General features: G+C 31.4%; 1 protein-coding gene across 1 annotated transcript; it reads left to right on the top strand.

Annotated features, from left to right (window-relative positions):
• Nucleotides 1–5,730: 5,730 nt before the first annotated feature.
• Nucleotides 5,731–17,855, top strand: LOC107891639 (AP-2 complex subunit alpha-1). Its single transcript, XM_016816481.2, has 27 exons — nucleotides 5,731–6,178; nucleotides 8,430–8,561; nucleotides 9,108–9,233; nucleotides 9,617–9,679; nucleotides 9,755–9,852; nucleotides 9,945–10,152; nucleotides 10,399–10,470; nucleotides 10,552–10,644; nucleotides 11,033–11,134; nucleotides 11,275–11,372; nucleotides 12,406–12,487; nucleotides 12,617–12,705; nucleotides 12,856–12,961; nucleotides 13,061–13,126; nucleotides 13,614–13,720; nucleotides 13,807–13,911; nucleotides 14,020–14,140; nucleotides 14,235–14,426; nucleotides 14,554–14,790; nucleotides 15,426–15,506; nucleotides 15,658–15,822; nucleotides 15,954–16,040; nucleotides 16,130–16,255; nucleotides 16,562–16,642; nucleotides 16,727–16,798; nucleotides 17,132–17,211; nucleotides 17,292–17,855. The coding sequence occupies exons 1-27, from the start codon at nucleotides 6,047–6,049 to the stop codon at nucleotides 17,449–17,451; spliced, it is 3,081 nt and encodes a 1,026-aa protein (XP_016671970.1). The 5' UTR covers nucleotides 5,731–6,046; the 3' UTR covers nucleotides 17,452–17,855.
• Nucleotides 17,856–18,757: the final 902 nt, after the last annotated feature.

Below are 18,757 nucleotides of genomic sequence, written 5' to 3' on the forward strand. Positions count from 1 at the left end.
TAGTTTTTACAAATATTGAATTATTTACATAATTTTATTATATATTATATTGTTAAAATTTGTATTTTCTATTATTTTTAATGGTATTTAGTTAATTTCTAACACTAGCTTCTTAAAAATATGAACAAAAAGGGTTATGTACCAAATTAGATAATTTCAACCATAAGTAAAACAATTAATAGATGTGAAATGCCTTTGTCTTAAAAGTTGAAAACTTTGGTCAGGAAGTTTGAGTATCAAATTGATAGAATTTGTAATGTGAAGGGTTAAATGATTAAATTGATAGAATATGTAAGTATTGAGGATTGAATGTGTTATTATACCAATTAGAAAAAGACTTTTCATTATCAATTGAATGGCGGGTGATATAAACAAGAACGAATTTTGACGTTAATGCTTAAATTGAAATATTTTAAAGTTGGTTAACCAAAACAGGAACGCAAGCATAGCCGAGTAATTATTTGTATAGTTTACTCTAATATATAAAATAAGAAACAAAAGTATATATGAAAACATTGAAATTTAGATTAGTTCTTTAAATTTCAAAATATTTCCGTTTTTAGTTATATTTAAACTAAAGAATTAAATTTTAATAATAAATTATATTAATTAATAAATATAATAAAGTAATTTTTTTAATTTACATTTTATTTTTTAAAACAAGAAAATATATTATTTTTCTTATTTTTGTTTAGAAGAAAATAATGATGTAATCTTTGGTAAAAACAAAATTTATTGTACTTCTATTTTATTTTTTATAATTTTAATTATTAAAATAAACAAACTTATACTGTTATCTATAATTAATTGTAAATAAAAATTATTTTAAATTTTATTTAATTAAAATTTAAATCGTATGGAATCGAGAAAAAATTTAATCAATTTATTCATACAAGGGCACAAAGAAACAAACATTAATGCCATGAGATATCAGGACCAAATGGTGACGTTTGTGATGCTACCCTCCAAATGAAGTGATTCATCGGATGGTATCCATGTTGTGTCCTAAGATGTACCTGCTGCAGTAGACTGCGAATATCATCCCTCAAGGGTTTTAATTTCCAATGCACACTGGAGGGTTTAGAAAGTACCGAGTTCCATTTGTTGTCATTGGTAATGACAAGAGGATAGTGAACAACTTGAATATTTACCAGTTTAAGGAGAAAGTAAGGAAGAAGGGCTGCATCATGCAAGGTTGAATACATTGATATCCAAGAATATTAATTATTTGTTTAATAATTAAGAGAGAGGAATGAAATTGCTTGAGGTTAAACCCAAGTTCTCATATTACAACATAATGTTTTTACTATTAAGTTAAAAGATTTATTGACAAATTTAATTATTTAATATACATTCACTTTTAATTATTTTTCATATTTACGGTCGAATTTATAAATCAATGGAATAAAGATAACATAATCTTTGTTTATTTAAATTATAAAAAATTTTTTATTTAATTTTTAAACCATTTTTAATACCATATATCTAAACTAACAAATGAGACATTTATATTATTATATTTTTTATAAAATTTTAAGTGAAATGATATCATTTAAAAAATATTTTAAATAATTTAATGTATACGCATATAACCTGTGCATGACATGGATAAAAAAGCTAGTTAATAAAATGTAGATGAAAAAAAAATGTTTTAAGGAAAATTATTAGATACATTGGTAGTGGAATTTTTTAAACTCTACAAACGAGTTAAAGGTTTGACAAGTATAAGTGTAATAAATGTAATATTTGTCATACTCTCAACCCGATTTCACTGACAGCGTATCAAATAATTACCTATGCAAATTATAAGTTCCAAAAATAATAGATTGAATGTAAACTCTAAACTATATAAGTCTAAATTTCGAACATACCACCATTTTAAACTTTTACTAGGATAAAAAGAAACAATAAAAGAATCGAAAAAGCAAGATTTTCTATAGAAGGAAAAGAAAAACATTTTTTTGCTTAATAAAAAAGAAGAGGATCAAAAGTAGATTATTATAGTCTTGATATTTAAAACCTATAACATCATTAGTAGAGGTGTTCATAGTTGATTTGGGTCAAGTTTGGCTCAGTCTAAATATGATATTAATATTTTATGTTTATTTAAACTCAACTCGATTTGAAATATGAGTTTAAAATTTTGTTCAAACCCGCTCATATTTATAAAAGATTAACCCAAGTGCATTTCAGGCTTGCTCATCTTATTTTTTAAATATTTATATTATTTTAATTTAATGTTAATTATTTTTTATATTTTTTATATAGTCATCTTAATATTATTTTAATGTTTATATTAGAGTAGTATTATATATTTAGTATATGTTTATTTTTTTAATATGTTATAAATTACATAATATATAAAAATAACATAATATATAGTATTATAAACTTCAAAACGGATTGGGTCAGGCTTAAACCTTAAATGTTCAAGTCCAAACCTGACTCATATTTTAAATGGACTTAATTTTTTTCCAAGCTTAATATTTTTACTTAAATCCTCTTAAATTTCGAACGGACCTTAAGGCTTGAACGAATAGCTCAACGCATGAAGAGGTCTAATCATTAATAAGCAATGACATAACTCCCAAGCAAAAGATAGAAAATATAGTGCAAGTGTTAAGAAGCAGGTAATTTTTAGCAATAAAGCCGGTCACCATAAATTATGTATCGATATCTCTATCATATCAATCTAAAATATTGTCGATCTAAAATAGCTAAAAAAAATTATTTTATGTCAAGCTTGACATTCATGATTTACATGAATGTGTAGTTAATATGTTTTATAATTATGTGTTTTGACAAAAAAATGTGGAAATCTATGTTTATGTGTAAATGTGACACGTGGCTTAATTCAATTGGTTAGAGTTCGGAGTTTAGGTGATGAGAAGGGCTTATGTAATAATTTTTCTTTTAAAAAATTTAAATAATATATTTATTTGACACGTGACACTCTTGATGATTGTCGAAATCGCCAAATATAAATTTTCTATGCTCTAACTGAATTAAATAGTAATTTAGAGAAGTAGAGTCGATCCCATAGGGACTGGAATTCCTAATACCGTTTTTACGTGACTAGATTCTAAATTCGTGGTAGCTGTTGTGCCCACGACTTGTCGCGTGCTGAACTGAAAAATAAATAAAAGGGAGTTTTAGTTGATAAAGGTTAAAACAATAAATTGAATAGAACGAAATAATAACATAACAATAATTGCAAAATAATATTAAATAATTGAAATTAAATTGGTAAATCAAATATACAAATTCTTAACCTTAGACTCGGTAAAATTCAGTTTTGAATCGATCTTTGAAAGTGATTTTTTCCTTCCAAATGATAAGCTAATTATAGCGATCAATGACACATCAACCGCCACCTCTTCCTTGTTTAGTTGATTCCGATACGATTAATTTGTATATTTTAATTTCTAACAAAACTTGGCTTGTATATTTTTACAATGTTATTAATTAATCTAAATAGTTAATATAGTTAACTTTCCGATTAAAATATCATGTGGTTATATATAATTTGAATTCTCTGAGAGTATTAGAAACTGATACATGGCTTTCCTTTTCTTTTAGGTTTGCATTTTTTTTACATTATATAAGAAAATAAAATTTCAATTTTAGCTCTAGACTATGTTGAAACTTGATATTTAATCTATATATTTTAATTTTTAACATAAATTGGTCTATCTACTTTTATAGCGTCATTAGTTAATTTAAATAGTTAATATTGTTAATTATTTCAATCAAAACGCTGATTCAATTTTTTGTTCTTAAGAACTTTATTCTAATAAAAATGTCTTTTATCGTGACAATTTCAAAATGGTGTTTTTAAGAAAAATTCCTAAACAATATTTTCAATGTTATTTTGAGTGTTATATGAAATCAATTTTTTTTTAATTTCAAAACATTACACTAGAGAATTTTATAGAACAATTTTCTTGGTAGTGACAATTGGACTTGAATTTTTAAGTCCAAAAAGTAGAGGACTAAATTATTGACAATAAAAGTAAGGGAATTAAATTTCAAATGTATGAAGCATATAGGGACCAAAAACATATTTTAACCTTCAAATTTTTAGTTTATAACTTGACACAAATAAATAATCAACCATCCCGAATTGTGGGCCATGAAAGATACTAGTAAAATACATATTAAAGAATAGGGTAAACTATACAAACAATTACCCAACTATTAGCGTATTTCTATTTTGACTACATGGGTTTAAAATATTATATTTTAATCACTAACATTATTAAAATTTAATATTTTGGTCACTTCTCTGTCCAATCACTAATGGAGTGCTAACGTGGCCATTTTTCATTGGCAAAATAATAAACTTAACCCTCCAATGATTACAAATTCTATCAGTTTGGTCCTAATTCTAAAAATTCAACAAATTTAACATTCAACTTTACACATTATGTTAATTTAGTCTTAATTCTTCAAATTTTAAAATTAAAAAAATTTAAAAAAATTATTTAAAAGTTTATTTTTCAATAAAAATACATAATATTTTATAAAAATACACACAAAATTATAAATAAATGAATACTCATTTTCTCTTTTTCTAACATTAAATTATTTATTAAAAGTTTTATAAATAATTTTTTTTAAAACCTACAAACCAGACTTAAACCATATTCAAACATTTCATTTTTTAGTTTTATTTTATAAATAAAAAATTATTTATTATACGCTTACCTTATTCCTTAGTCCTCACTAAAATTGTCGAGTGTTGGGAACTACCTTCAACCACCGACATTGATAGCCCTTACTTCAAATTCCTTAATTTTTGCATCTTTTGTCGTTGTGCTATTGAATTAGGAATTAATTGTAGAACTAACAATATGACCTTTTACCTATTGGGTTTCCAATACTTCATCCTCTCCTATGTATCCTCAATTAAGCCAGCATTCAAGCACATCCTTAAATGCAACAAACTAGTTTTGGGCAACAACCTAAAAACGTTAATCTTTACTATTTCCGACCTCAGGTTGTAGTTTTTGACTCAACAAGGTGGTCATTAATGTTGAAAAAAAAGAAGGAAAAAGTTGAATCTACTTAAGTCTTCCTCATATTTTCCCCTTAGATTGTTTTATTTATAAAATTATCATTTTAATAAAAAATGTTATATTAGAAAATGAGAAAAATAGATGTTTATTTATAAATATATATTTTTTATAATTTTGAATCTATTTTTATTGAAAAATAAACTTTTAAATAAATTTTTATATTTTAAAATTTGTTTATTTTGAATGCTTAAGAATCAAGATTAAATTGATATAATGTGTAAATTTGAGAGTTTAATTTGTTGAATCTTTTAGAATTAGGACCAAATTGATAAAATTTATAAACTTCGAAAAACTAAATTTATTATTATATCAATAAAAAAGGGTAAGATCATCATTTCGTTAGATTTTTTTATACAACACTCCGTTAGGATTTAACGAATGAGTGACCAAAATAATAAATTCAAACAACATTATTGACTAAAATAAAAATAATTAAATATAAGTGACCAAATAAAGTTTTAACCCAAAACACTATCTTAGCTGTAAGCCTTTTTCAAAAGTCAAAATCCAATCAAAATGTCAAAAAAAGTAAGCCCAGAAGACCCGACCCGAGAAAACCAAAACCAAAACTGGACTGGAGTTTTTTTCTTTTATTCAAATCTATCAATTAATTCATGCATTTAAATATTTAATTAAAGAACATAACATAAATAAATAAATTTAAAAAATCAATTAAAAAGAAAAACAAAGGAACAAAAATTAAATAAAAGTCGTCTCCAGACTTCACCTATTCTCGACGGCTTATTGTTCCAAAATTTGGTCTATCACCGCCACCACAACCACCGTCTCCCTTTTAGATCAATCTATTCCCTCTCCCTCACCTCCTTTTTTTCGCCTTCGAGAAATTATCGATTCCTTAATGCCGGATCGGTTTCTCCGTTGCCGTTGATAGAAAAGAGAGAAACGATCTGGAAAATTGAGAGGCAGATCCAGCGGGAACAAGAAGTGGATCTGGTCGATAAAGTGGAATGGCAATGCACGGGATGAGAGGGCTTTCGGTTTTCATAAGCGACATTCGAAATTGCCAGAACAAAGAGCAAGAACGTCAACGTATCGATAAAGAGCTCGGAAATGTCCGTAATCGCTTCAAAAATGAAAAGGTTAGGGTTTCAAAGCTAATTCTTTTTAAAATCTTTCTTAATTCTGAAGTCTATGTTTACAGAATGACCGGACTTAATTTTATGTTTTAAGTTTTCTATGTGCTTCCAGTTGAATTCATTTAATATAATAATCAGTGAACTTTATTTTCTTTTTCTACTTAGATTTTGTTTTAGTGCAGAAGTCGAAGTTAATTTAGCTATTCAGTCTATTTTTGGAGTTTATCATTTTGTTATTTATTTTCCTTTTTATTATAATTTTTTAAGTATTGAAACTACCTTATTATGCCCAGAATAACTTTTTCATTTAAAACATATGCATTTGAACGCCATTAAAATTATCAATTTCTTTTTCCGTTTCGGTAGACTATTAGCAGAAACTTATAGCAAATAAATTTTTCATAATTTATCAGGAAAAAGGTTCTTAATTGTTTCAGAACGGTAGTGGCGGCTGCTTGAGTGAGCAAACTGCTATCATTTTAAGCTTTTACTGCCACATTTCTTCTGACTAAGCGTATACTGTTCGTATTGGAATATATATAGGCTCATTTTTACTGGGTTTTTGCTTTTTTACTTTCTACACTGTTTCAATATAAGGTGAAAATGGAAAAACAAAAATGAACTGAAAACATGGGGAAAAATAGCAAAAAGCACCAAGCACCAAGCAAATGGAGCGATAGAATATGTGGTGGGTAGAAGCTCATAGTCTTTTAAGAATTATTTAGAAGCCTAATTTAAGTGAAAACCTTCTCAATGCTGTTAAGTATGCTGCTAGCTAATCATGAGAATCTCTCACAACTTGATCTTCCAGTTAAAAACCTTTTAGGCACTGAACTCCTAACATGTATATTTCTATGGTCCCATAGTTAGTAGGCATCACTGTCTTTACACTGTAGCACAGCAGTTCTCTTATCGAATGAGCTTGTTGCATTTGGTAAAGCATAAATTATATAGGGTTGCAGTTAAAAAGGTTTGATGTAATCAGTTTGCTCAATTGGACTGCTGAATGAGGTCCATGACTCCTTTTGAAGAGTCAGTTCTGATCAGTTTGGCAGTGAGGATCAGGAAGATGGTATCGATTGTATTTTCATACAAAACCATGTCTAAAAAGCCAAACATTTGAACTATGTTGTTAAATTTTAAAATTATATCCCTTGGTGAGGATAATAACCTTTAAAGATGTGTTTCCATAAATTGATGAATTTGGCAATCGTTTGGCGTATTTTAACTGCAAATATCTTTTTATTTGGATTTATAGATCTGGCTGTCTTTTATAGTTAGGAGATGTTCTTGAAGCCTTCAATTAGTTTTGATGTTAGCAGTACTGTTTGTATTTCTCTCTATCTCACCTAACCTCACCCTTTGAGCAAATTTTTATGTGGTTCTTATTTGGGCTTTGCTACATTCCTCTTTCATGTTCTATATTGAATGGAAAAAGACTTAAGGTTCTCAATTTAGTTAATGTTTCCTTTTCCCCCTTCCTCGCCACTATAGTAAAAAAAAAAAAAAATCTTCTTGACAATGACAGTTATTAAAATTTTCAGTATTTTGTATTTTTCCTTTGGAAGAAGTTGTGTATACCAATTACCAACAACTCTCTTAGATTGTTGGGAAATTTTATTTCCATGATTTTTGCATCATCTTATTAGTTTCATCTTTAATTCTCATAAAGGTTCATATAAATCAACTCTAGTCTCAGTAAGAAATCTAAATTGCATTTGTTTTTGTTTCACATTGAGCATTTTATCCAGCTTCAGACATGCTAGAACAATAGGTTCTATTCTCTTCTACAGGAAACCATATATGTATTTATCTAAGGGCTGTTGATGAATGTCAGCCTGTCTTTCAGCTTTAAGAAAGTAGCCTTGTTGTTCTTATATGAAGTTATTTTTTCTCTTTTATTTTTATTGTTAACTTATATAGGAAGAGTTTACCTCATTCTTTCATGCAACATTTGAATCCTAGAACAAAATTGTCAAAACACTGATGTGGACCTTCGAGAACCACATTGCAAAAGCTAGCTATTGAGGTTGTAGAGCCTAGGTCCATTTAAGCCCCTCAAGGAAATTCCGTACTTTCCTATGTGGGATCCAAGTCCCATACCTTGCATTTGGGTCCATATCACACTGCCAGTTCCCTTTAGAAACATTTAAACAGAACCTTTTAGTCCCTTGTTTGGTGACAAGGTCTTTTTAGTGCCTTAAGGAGCTGAGTGAGCAGTTTTTTTTATTGAAAGTTCATGTTATTCTGACAGGGATTGTCTCCATATGAGAAGAAGAAATATGTTTGGAAAATGCTTTATATATACATGCTGGGTTATGACGTTGACTTTGGTCATATGGAAGCTGTTTCCTTGATATCTGCGCCAAAGTATCCAGAAAAGCAGGTAAGATCCACTTTTCATTTGCCCTTTAGTATGATTAAAAGCACATTTGTGAGATGTTAAATGGAGGGAAAGACCTGGTAGAGCCATGTTGTAGAAATGACAATCTGTTCAAGAGCCTGAAAGAAGAGGAAATTGGGAAAGTTGTATAACCAAGGCCTAAAGTAGTTATAATCATTTCCTCTTTTCCCAAGAAAGAAAGAAAATAAGGAAATAAAACTTGAGTGTATAAAGAGCTAAGAAGATAGCATGTTGGGATGTCTGACCTGTGTCACTTGTCAGAATCTGCCCTACCATGAAAGTGTCTTCCTTTATGCTTATAACAGTTACTGTTACATGCAATGTGTCTCCAACAATAAAGCTGGAATGTTTTGCTACTGTTGAAGCAGTATAATAACCATCACATAATTCTATCCGAATCTCTAATGGGGCTGTATGAATCAAGTAAAGGATTTATTGTGGAGGCTTGGATAATTAATAAAATAATTTCTGCATGCTTCCATTTTCTCTGCAGTTGTTTAACTTTTGTCCCCCCATCATTGATTGCAGGTCGGATACATTGTGACTTCCTGTTTACTCAATGAAAATCATGATTTTCTGAGACTAGCAATCAACACTGTACGCAATGATATAATTGGTCGAAATGAGACTTTTCAGTGCCTTGCACTAACCATGGTAAGGTTTAAAAATTGCTAGAGGTTCTTGATGTTCCATGTAATTAGAATGTGGGAGGAGTTATTTCTGATTTACATCATCAAATAGCTATCATACTACGTACTTAATTCAGATGCATGCAGAAAGTTCAGAGCAGGATTTAGTCCATGACATATTTCTCTTTTCTAAAGAGAAGTTTTCATTCACTTTTCTAAATATTATTCATCATTTTATAATTTCTATTGTAAGTCATTGTTCCTGAATCTGCAATAGCGTTTCTTATTATTACTATTGCTCTTGTTACCTTTTGTGGGTTGATTTATAGACACCTAATATTTTCCATATGTTTACTTCTATCCTTTTTTTCTGTATATTATACTCTTTTCCTGAAATTAACTCTGTAGGTTGGGAATATTGGTGGGAGGGAATTTGCTGAATCTTTGGCGCCTGATGTTCAAAAGTTACTTGTAAGGAACCAGAAACTTGTTAAGTACAAATGTTCTGTTTAGAAAATAATTTACTGATAAAATCTGTTATTCCAGCTTTCTAGCAGCTGCAGACCCCTTGTAAGAAAAAAAGCTGCATTATGTTTGCTGCGATTGTATAGAAAAAATCCTGATGTTGTCAATGTTGATGGCTGGTATGTTAGAATGTTAAAATTTTTATCCCAAATGGCTGTTTTATGATACTAGTTGTGCTTATTCTGAATTTCTTTTATTGCCCTATGTTTAGGGCGGATCGGATGGCACAACTTCTAGATGAGCGTGATCTTGGTGTTTTGACATCTTCTATGAGCCTTCTTGTTGCTTTGGTATCAAATAATCATGAAGCATATTGGTCCTGCCTTCCAAAGTGTGTTAAAACATTGGAGCGCCTTGCAAGGAACCAAGATATTCCACAGGAATATACTTACTATGGCATCCCATCTCCCTGGCTTCAGGTTTGTACTTCTGTTTCACTCCTGCAGATTCTATTGAGTTCAATGCCAAGCTTGGAAAAAAGTTATGTGCCTGGTCTGATTACAGTGTAGAACTGTTTTCACTAGGCTACTTGGTAACTGTTTTGAATAGTTTTCCTTTTTTTCTTTTCTTATCTCTTCTTTGGGGTGGATGACATTTGTTATTAATAATGATAAACTTATTTTTGGTAAAGCTTATCTGATGTTTATTATTTTCTCTTATAACAGGTTAAGACAATGAGGGCTCTCCAGTATTTTCCTACCATTGAAGATCCTTATACGCGTAGAACATTGTTTGAGGTTTTAACTTTTCCATAGAATTCATCTTTTGATGTTTCAAGATTATTTTGATACTGATGGAACTTTGCATACTTATTTCAGGTCTTACAAAGGATATTAATGGGAACTGATGTTGTGAAAAATGTTAATAAGAATAATGCATCACATGCTGTCCTCTTTGAAGCCCTTGCTCTTGTGAGTTTACTACTCATTTCTGGTTTTGGCATGTAAAATTTATTATCAATCATTCCCTTCTATACATTATTTTGCTTTCAGTATACATACACTTATTCTGCCCATAAGTAAGAATGTAATAGAAGTACTTTCAGATTGATGGTAACACCTCTCACTCTGCACCTGCACCTGCACGTAAGGAAGAAAAACATAATGGTTCTGAAGTAGCAACCTATCTGCTTTCTTGGCTCTTTTTGACATATTGTAATGATTTAATCTAATATTATTTACCCTCTCTCCTGGTCCCTCTTAGAGCTTACACACCATATGGTATACAACCATGTACATATGTCACTGTTCTAATTTAGCATGCATGTTTTCTGTTGTGTGTTTGCTGCCCTTGTTACAGGTCATGCATCTTGATGCAGAAAAGGAGATGATGTCTCAGTGTGTTGCCCTTCTTGGAAAATTCATTGCTGTTCGTGAACCAAATATTAGATATCTTGGTTTGGTAAGTTATAGAAATATAATACCTTAGTTTTCTTCTAAATGATCTTCTTCTTGAAGTAGCGATTATGTTCATGTGCTATATCAGGGTGGATGCATATAACCCAATGATTTACTTATAGTTTTAAAATTGCTTGGTTGCAGGAAAATATGACTAGGATGTTAATGGTTACTGATGCGCAAGAGATTATCAAGAGGCATCAGGCGCAGATCATCACATCATTGAAGGACCCTGATATCAGGTTGAGTTTCTGATTTTGCAGTTTTGAGTTTTGGAGGTGTTCTTTTTGGGGGGGTGTATGTATGTGTGTTTGAAAGGCAACTTGCATTGATACTTAAAAGAACAAGATGTATACAATCAAGACCTGTAGACAGAGTGAGTTACAAGGGAAAATCTCTTAGAAAAAAGATTATAAGGGAGCTACAAAATCAATTTTCCAACTAACTCAGGTTTTGCCAAACCATCTGCTAAGGAATTTGTCTATTTCAATTTGTGTTTAAAAGAAAGATGCCTATTCTTGCCTTGGAGATCACCAATACGGTTCATCCATGAAGGAAAAGTAGCATGATTGTTGATCCACAGAAGAGCATTAGTAGGGTCAGTTTCCAAAATGAGAGAGTGAGAACTAGCCCAAGGCGAGGATGTGAAAAAAGATAGACCTTAATAATCTGGATTACATCTAGGTAACATCTATCAGTTAGATTGTTATTTCTATGATTCTCTTCTGTGAATCAGTAATAGTCAAGACGCAAACCATAGCTAACATCTATGCTTGTCCCGTGTAAGACATGTCGAAGTGTATAAGCAGTGCTTGTAAATCCTTGCTATGCACTTGAAAAGTTTTGAAATCACCTTATATCATTGTCTATTAATGAGCTCCTCATCTGACTAATTGACACGGCAAATTAGTAACTTAATTCAAGTCTAAACCTTAATTTGTACTATATGTTGCTCCGACTCTTCATTTTCCTTGAAGTACCTGTATCCAATGCATATTAGGACATAGGTATGGCAACATGACCTTTTGAGGACCCTCCAAATACATGGCAGAACATACAAAAAAATGAGCATATCCGTGTAATAAAGATATGGATGTCTGACACGCACACTCATGTCCGAGTAACATACTCTATAACTAAACCTTTGACTATTGTCATATTATATTAAATGGCAACTGTAAGCAGTTTCAGTATATAAATTAAATTATTTATGCTTTGAACTGTATGCTCTTAAGATACATTTTTTGTTGACTAACGCCCATATGGGATTTCCAGTATCCGTAGGCGTGCTCTCGATTTGCTTTATGGAATGTGTGATGTAACAAATGCAAAGGACATTGTGGAAGAATTATTGCAGGTACTGTAGTCATAAATGTGAGCTTTTTTTTTTACTTTGAATAGTCCCTTTGATGTTTTATTTTCCTCTAACTATTCAAATGCTAAGGCATAAAGATGAGAATGTTACCGACTGTCATCTATTTACCAGTATCTCAGCTCGGCTGATTTCACAATGCGTGAGGAATTGTCACTTAAGGCTGCCATTCTTGCTGAGAAGTTTGCTCCTGATCTGTCATGGTAAGCATGTAGGGTGAAAGCTGGATATTAACAGATATTCTTACGAGCAGAACTTTTATACCTCAGTATTATCTTTTCTATTGTGTACATTTACTTCATATGATTACTTGTATTCCTTATCAAATTGACTAGCTTGCCTAAATCTTGCAGGTATGTGGATGTTATCCTTCAATTGATTGACAAGGCAGGAGATTTTATTAGCGATGATATATGGTTCCGTGTTGTGCAGTTTGTTACCAACAATGATGACCTACAGGTGATCAAAAAGCCTGTCACAGATTTACTTCTATATTTTATAACAGAATATTTTTTTCTTTGATGGTTTCTGGGCTGAGACTTTTATGCTTATGACCAGCCTTATGCCGCTGCAAAGGTGAAAGAGTATCTTGAAAAGCCTGCTGTACATGAGACCATGGTCAAGGTCTGTATAATTTGTATTTCCTTTTTTCCAGATGAGCTGTGTGGGCTTGGAAAGTATGGTGTATGATCCATGTGAATGGTTTAAGCACTTTATACTATTTTCTTTTTCAAAATTGCAGTAAAATATTAGCTTCTATGGTTTGGTTTCTCTGTCCTTGGGCAGTAGGAAAAGCATATTTGATTGCATTAGAGATCTTTGCCCGTTAGGACTGGTATTTATGTGACAGCTTACCTTTTTGAAGCTAAATTAGGGATTTGCTTTTTAAACTGAATTGATGTATAACGGACCAGACTGTGCACCATGCTGCATTTGAGTATGGCTGCCTTTTTCTCTTGTTTGTTATTAACTAAATTCAGTCTCATTTCTTTTTGTGTGTGTTAATCTTTTAAGTTGATATTATTTAGCACTTAATATTACTAATATATACGCACATATATATTTCAGGGATAGAGATATAAAAGTTCATTTTGGGATTTATATGTATCAGGTCAGTGCTTACATACTTGGAGAGTACAGCCACCTATTAGCTAGACGGCCTGGGTGTAGTCCAAAAGAAATCTTTGGTATCCTACATGAGAAGCTTCCTACAGTATCGTAAGAACCTTTAAACCATGATTCTCTCTGTTTGGGCGGTATTTGCTTTCCATATATTTTATTTTCTTATAATGGATGTGTTTCAGGACTACTACCATCCCTATTCTTTTATCAGCTTATGCAAAGATTTTGATGCACACTCAGCCCCCAGATCAAGAGCTGCAAAGTCAGATTTGGGCAATATTCAATAAGTGAGATTTTATATTTATATGTTTTTCTTTACATTGGTTAATATACCATCTATAATCTGTTTGAAATTTTAAAATTGTTTAATGCAATGTTTTTATTTGTTAACTCAGATATGAGAGTTGCATTGATGCGGAGATACAACAACGAGCTGTTGAATATTTTGCATTGTGTCAGAAAGGTGCTGCTCTAATGGATATATTGGCTGAGATGCCTAAATTTCCTGAGCGTAAGGTGTGTGTACTTTGCAATATTTGTTTAGAGTCGTCTGCCATATATGGTTTTGATTCAAGTGATGGTTAACCATGTTCATCTGCTCAATTTACAGTCTTCATTGATCAAAAGGGCAGAATATTCTGAGGCTGACACTGCAGAGCAAAGTGCTATCAAATTACGAGCTCAACAGCAACCATCGAATGCTTTAGTTGTAACTGACCAACCCCCTGCTAATGGGGCAACATCACCAGTTCCTGTTGGCCAGCTTAGTCTTGCGATGGTGCCCAGCATGATTACTACTGAGGTTAGATCTTTTGGAATCCTAGTGGCTACTTGTTTTTTTAGGTTTTTTATATATACATACATATATGTTTGTAGCTTTTGTTTTAAATCTAATTTGGACTAATATTATATTTGATTTATCTTGGCAGGATCATACTTCAACAGACCCAGCCTCGTCTCAACAAAATGGTTCTTTAACCAAAGTAGATCCTCAACATCCTTCAGCAGACCTTCTAGGTGATCTTTTGGGCCCACTTGCCATTGAAGGCCCTCCTGGTGCTACTGTCCAATCTGAGCACAATGCAGTCTCTAGACTGGAAGGTGGTCCAGATGCAGTTGATGGTTCAGCCATAGTGCCTGTCGAAGAGCAGAGAAATACAGTTCAGGTACCGCATTCTCTTATAATGTTTACCCATACCCCTTCTTCCTAGTTCAAAAATCAGAATGGAACCTTTATGTGCTTTATTTTCAACATTGAAGAAAGCTGATCTAATTGTGTTCTACTCTTGTTGTGTAAAAGGGCTGGGAAATTTTATGCGATCCCACCTCAATAGCATCCCTCGAACCCACTACTTCAAAAATTGTGCAGCATGACTCCTTTCCTTACCTTTTCTCTAGCTGGCTGCATTTTGTGCTGGGTTACAGCTTTCTCTGTTATCCTCTTTTATCCAATATAAAAGTAAAGGGTTTCCTTTTCTTGGCTTCTTGAGAAGATGAGGTTAGGGACTTCTATTGTTGTCTGCCACCTTAGAAAAAGTTCTTCCGGTGGTCGTTATCTGTCTGTTTGCAGTTTCTTTATTGTATGATTATAACACCCTTTTTTCACATATCCTCAAGTCATTGTACAGAGCATTTATATTTCCAATTCCTTTGCTTTAAGTTCACTGTACTTGTTACTGTATCTGCTACATGCAACAGATATTTTCCTAACGGAAACTAAAAAGTTGAGCCGTTATTGCAAGATGATTCTAGAAAGTGTATTATAAGTTTTACCATTTGGTCTCATTACTTGCATCTGCAGCCGATAGGAAATATTGCTGAAAGATTCCATGCTTTATGCCTGAAAGATAGTGGTGTTCTATATGAGGATCCTTACATTCAGGTATGAACTCTTTACTTTTCATATTCCATAGTTTCTGCTATCTGCTTATTTGTATTATTTCCTTAGGTTACTCTAGGATATATTTTGGTTTTCAAGTTGGTAAAAGCTTCCAAAATTTTGTTGCTGATTTTCTCACTAAACATTACTTCAGATTGGCATTAAAGCAGAGTGGCGAGCTCATCATGGACGTCTTGTTCTTTTCTTGGGAAACAAGAATACAGCTCCTCTTGTTTCAGTCCAGGCTCTAATGCTGCCCCCTGCTCATCTGAAGATGGAGCTTTCATTAGTGCCTGACACTATACCTCCTCGAGCACAGGTGAAAAGGAACCATTCTGCTTGTAACTAGTTGCTGGTTAATGGTTATTGATGCTTTTTTTTTTTCTTCCTTTTCCATTTCATACTTTTAAAGGACTGAGGATGTAGCTGTTTTTTTCATTGTTTCTATAGGTGCAATGCCCACTTGAGGTTGTAAATCTTCGGCCAAGCCGGGATGTAGCTGTTCTTGACTTCTCCTACAAGTTTGGGACCAATATGGTACTTTCTAATAATTTATCTATTATGTACTTCTAGACCAGAAGGAGCTGGTTAATTTTTACGAGGTAACTTATTATTACCTTTTACAGGTTAATGTGAAGCTTCGCCTTCCTGCTGTGTTGAATAAATTTCTTCAGCCTATTCCAGTGCCTGCTGAGGAGTTTTTCCCTCAATGGAGATCACTTTCAGGACCTCCATTGAAGCTTCAAGAAGTGGTATGTATACCTCCTGTTTTTTGTGTCTTTTTTATTGGTTGGGGAAGGGAGAGAAAGAGAAAGATTGTGTTCATCCTTTAGCCTTAAGCATGCTTTGTTATAAGTGGGTTGCTAGTGCCATTCTTTTCTTTTGTTGCTATTGGGGTGAGCAATATGTGGATACCCAACCTACACCTGCATGTAACTGTAAACAGCCATCATATAATGAACCTTCTTCTGTCTATGCTAGTTCATATTATTATTTACGGACTAGTTTATTTCCGCTGCTGGGCTCCCTGACTTATATATTTGCTCCAAATTGCGCAGGTTAGAGGTGTAAGACCCATGCCTCTTCCAGAAATGGCAAATCTACTCAACAGTTTCCGGTTAATGATTTGTCCTGGGCTTGTAAGTCCTTTCATCTGAATAACCCCTTCTATCGTTTATAGAGGCTTTGTTTTACCATTATTTTTTCTTTTATGCTTTTTCCAGGATCCAAATCCTAATAATCTAGTTGCAAGCACTACCTTCTACTCGGAGAGTACGCATGCCATGCTATGTTTGGTAAGAAATATATTCTGTTCAATCTACATGGCTGTTTTATTATAAGGGTGAAACTGGTTCTTACACTATGTTCTCGGTTGTTTGGTAGTTTTTTGAATTGTATGGTTTGTGTTGCTTATAATATTCTGGTTTAAAAAGGTGCTGAATTTGTTCCAAAATTATTTGTCCTTCAGCCCTTGCTCATTCCTCTATCCTAATTAAATTTCGTATGTAGAGAAATATAAGTCCTATAACTTGCCCTTTAAGTGTGGTTAAATTATCCATGAGCTTCTGGTCCATTAGAATGTGGGGAAGGTCAGTTGTTACAGCTTTTTTTTTGTGTAATATTTTCAGATCAGAATTGAAACAGATCCTGCAGACAGAACCCAGTTGCGAATGACACTTGCTTCAGGCGATCCTACATTAACATTCGAGTATGTACCTAAAACTTCACACGAACATGTTAAGTTCAAAACCTTGGTGTTGACAGATTTTTCTCATATTCCATCTGCAGGTTGAAGGAATTCATCAAGGAACAATTGATTAGCATTCCTACTGCTCCTCCTCAGTCACCAGCACCAGCACCAGCACCAGCACCACCTCCCGCAGCTCAAGCGACCCCACAAATACCACCGAATGATCCTGCAGCTCTACTAGCTGGTTTGCTGTCGTGAAAATGGAAGATTTGTTCAGTTTACACTTAGAAACCTTGGTTTCTATACTCTGCCGGCCACCCATTTGGCATTTGCCCCTCACAAATATGGAAAATTTCATGATGCAAGGGCTTGGCGGATCACGGAGGAGCTTAATTATGTTTTTCGGCTTAGTGAAAGAAGGGTTGGTCGGGTATTTTGTTATTCTTTCTGCACATCCATGGTGAGTATTTTTTTTCCAATTTTTTTTTATCCGTTTTCCTATTTCTTCATAGCATACCAGATTGGGTTTCTCTATCTAGTACGGTGTCGTTTTACGTGTATGATATGGCATGAAGTAGGATCAGTTGTAACAATGTAATGGTTTGTTAAACCTGGTATATTTTTGAATCTATAATATATATAAAAGAAGGACGAGTTTGAAATTTTTTTTGAATCCATTGAGAGTTTTTTTTTCATTATATTATTAAATTGGTATTTAAAATTAATTATAATATTTAATTTAGAAATATTTGGGATTAATGATCATATATTTAAAAATAATTGTAGTTTAATAGTTGTAATAATTAAAATTTTAAAGATAAATAAAATTTAATTTACAATTATTACTTAAAATATTATAGTTAAAGTAACTATAATCGAAGTAAAAGTTGACATAAAAAAGTTTTTATATTGAAGTAGTTTTTATTACATGACATTATTTTTGTACATATTAATTATATATTAATTATAAATTATTATTGTCAATATATTGATCATTACGAAAAAATTTTGAATAATGAAGAATTTATTTTACAATATAGTAATTTTTTATTATTTATGCAAATATTGTAATAATAAATTTTTTTATTAATATTATATTTGAATTATCAAAATAATTAATATAGTTTAATAACATGTATTAATTATTATTTAAAATAATAATTATATGAAGTAAAAATTATATTGTATACAGAAATTTGTACAAATGTTTTAACTATGATTTAACTTTTTTTAATATTATTAAAATTTTTATTGACGTACAAAATATTAATCTTTTAATATGTTATTTGAAAATTTTTGTTTATTATATTAGATTTTTTAAATAAATTAATAAATTTTAATTATGTTTAACAATTCGGGTAATGAAATAAAAAATTAATTATAAAAGTAAATGTATTATTTAAAAATTAACTAAAAAATTAAATGTATAAAACAGCATGCAAATGCATGTACCATTAGAAGAAGTTAATAAAATTTAAAAAAGTAGCATATAGCGGTAACAAAAGAACAAACATGCGAAATTTGATGATATATGTTGTTTTTTTTATATATATATAATATTCTT

The sequence above is a fragment of the Gossypium hirsutum genome, chromosome D09 (assembly GCF_007990345.1).
Source record: "Gossypium hirsutum isolate 1008001.06 chromosome D09, Gossypium_hirsutum_v2.1, whole genome shotgun sequence".
In the NCBI taxonomy this organism is placed as follows: domain Eukaryota; kingdom Viridiplantae; phylum Streptophyta; class Magnoliopsida; order Malvales; family Malvaceae; genus Gossypium; species Gossypium hirsutum.

Bases quoted from the DNA above. Each gene is read 5' to 3' on its own strand.
- LOC107891639 (XM_016816481.2), top strand. From the start codon at position 6,047: ATGGCAATGCACGGGATGAGAGGGCTTTCGGTTTTCATAAGCGACATT. The intron at 14,791-15,425 runs GTACCGCATTCT...TTGCATCTGCAG, and splicing joins AGCAGAGAAATACAGTTCAG to CCGATAGGAAATATTGCTGA. The intron at 15,507-15,657 runs GTATGAACTCTT...ACATTACTTCAG, and splicing joins ATGAGGATCCTTACATTCAG to ATTGGCATTAAAGCAGAGTG.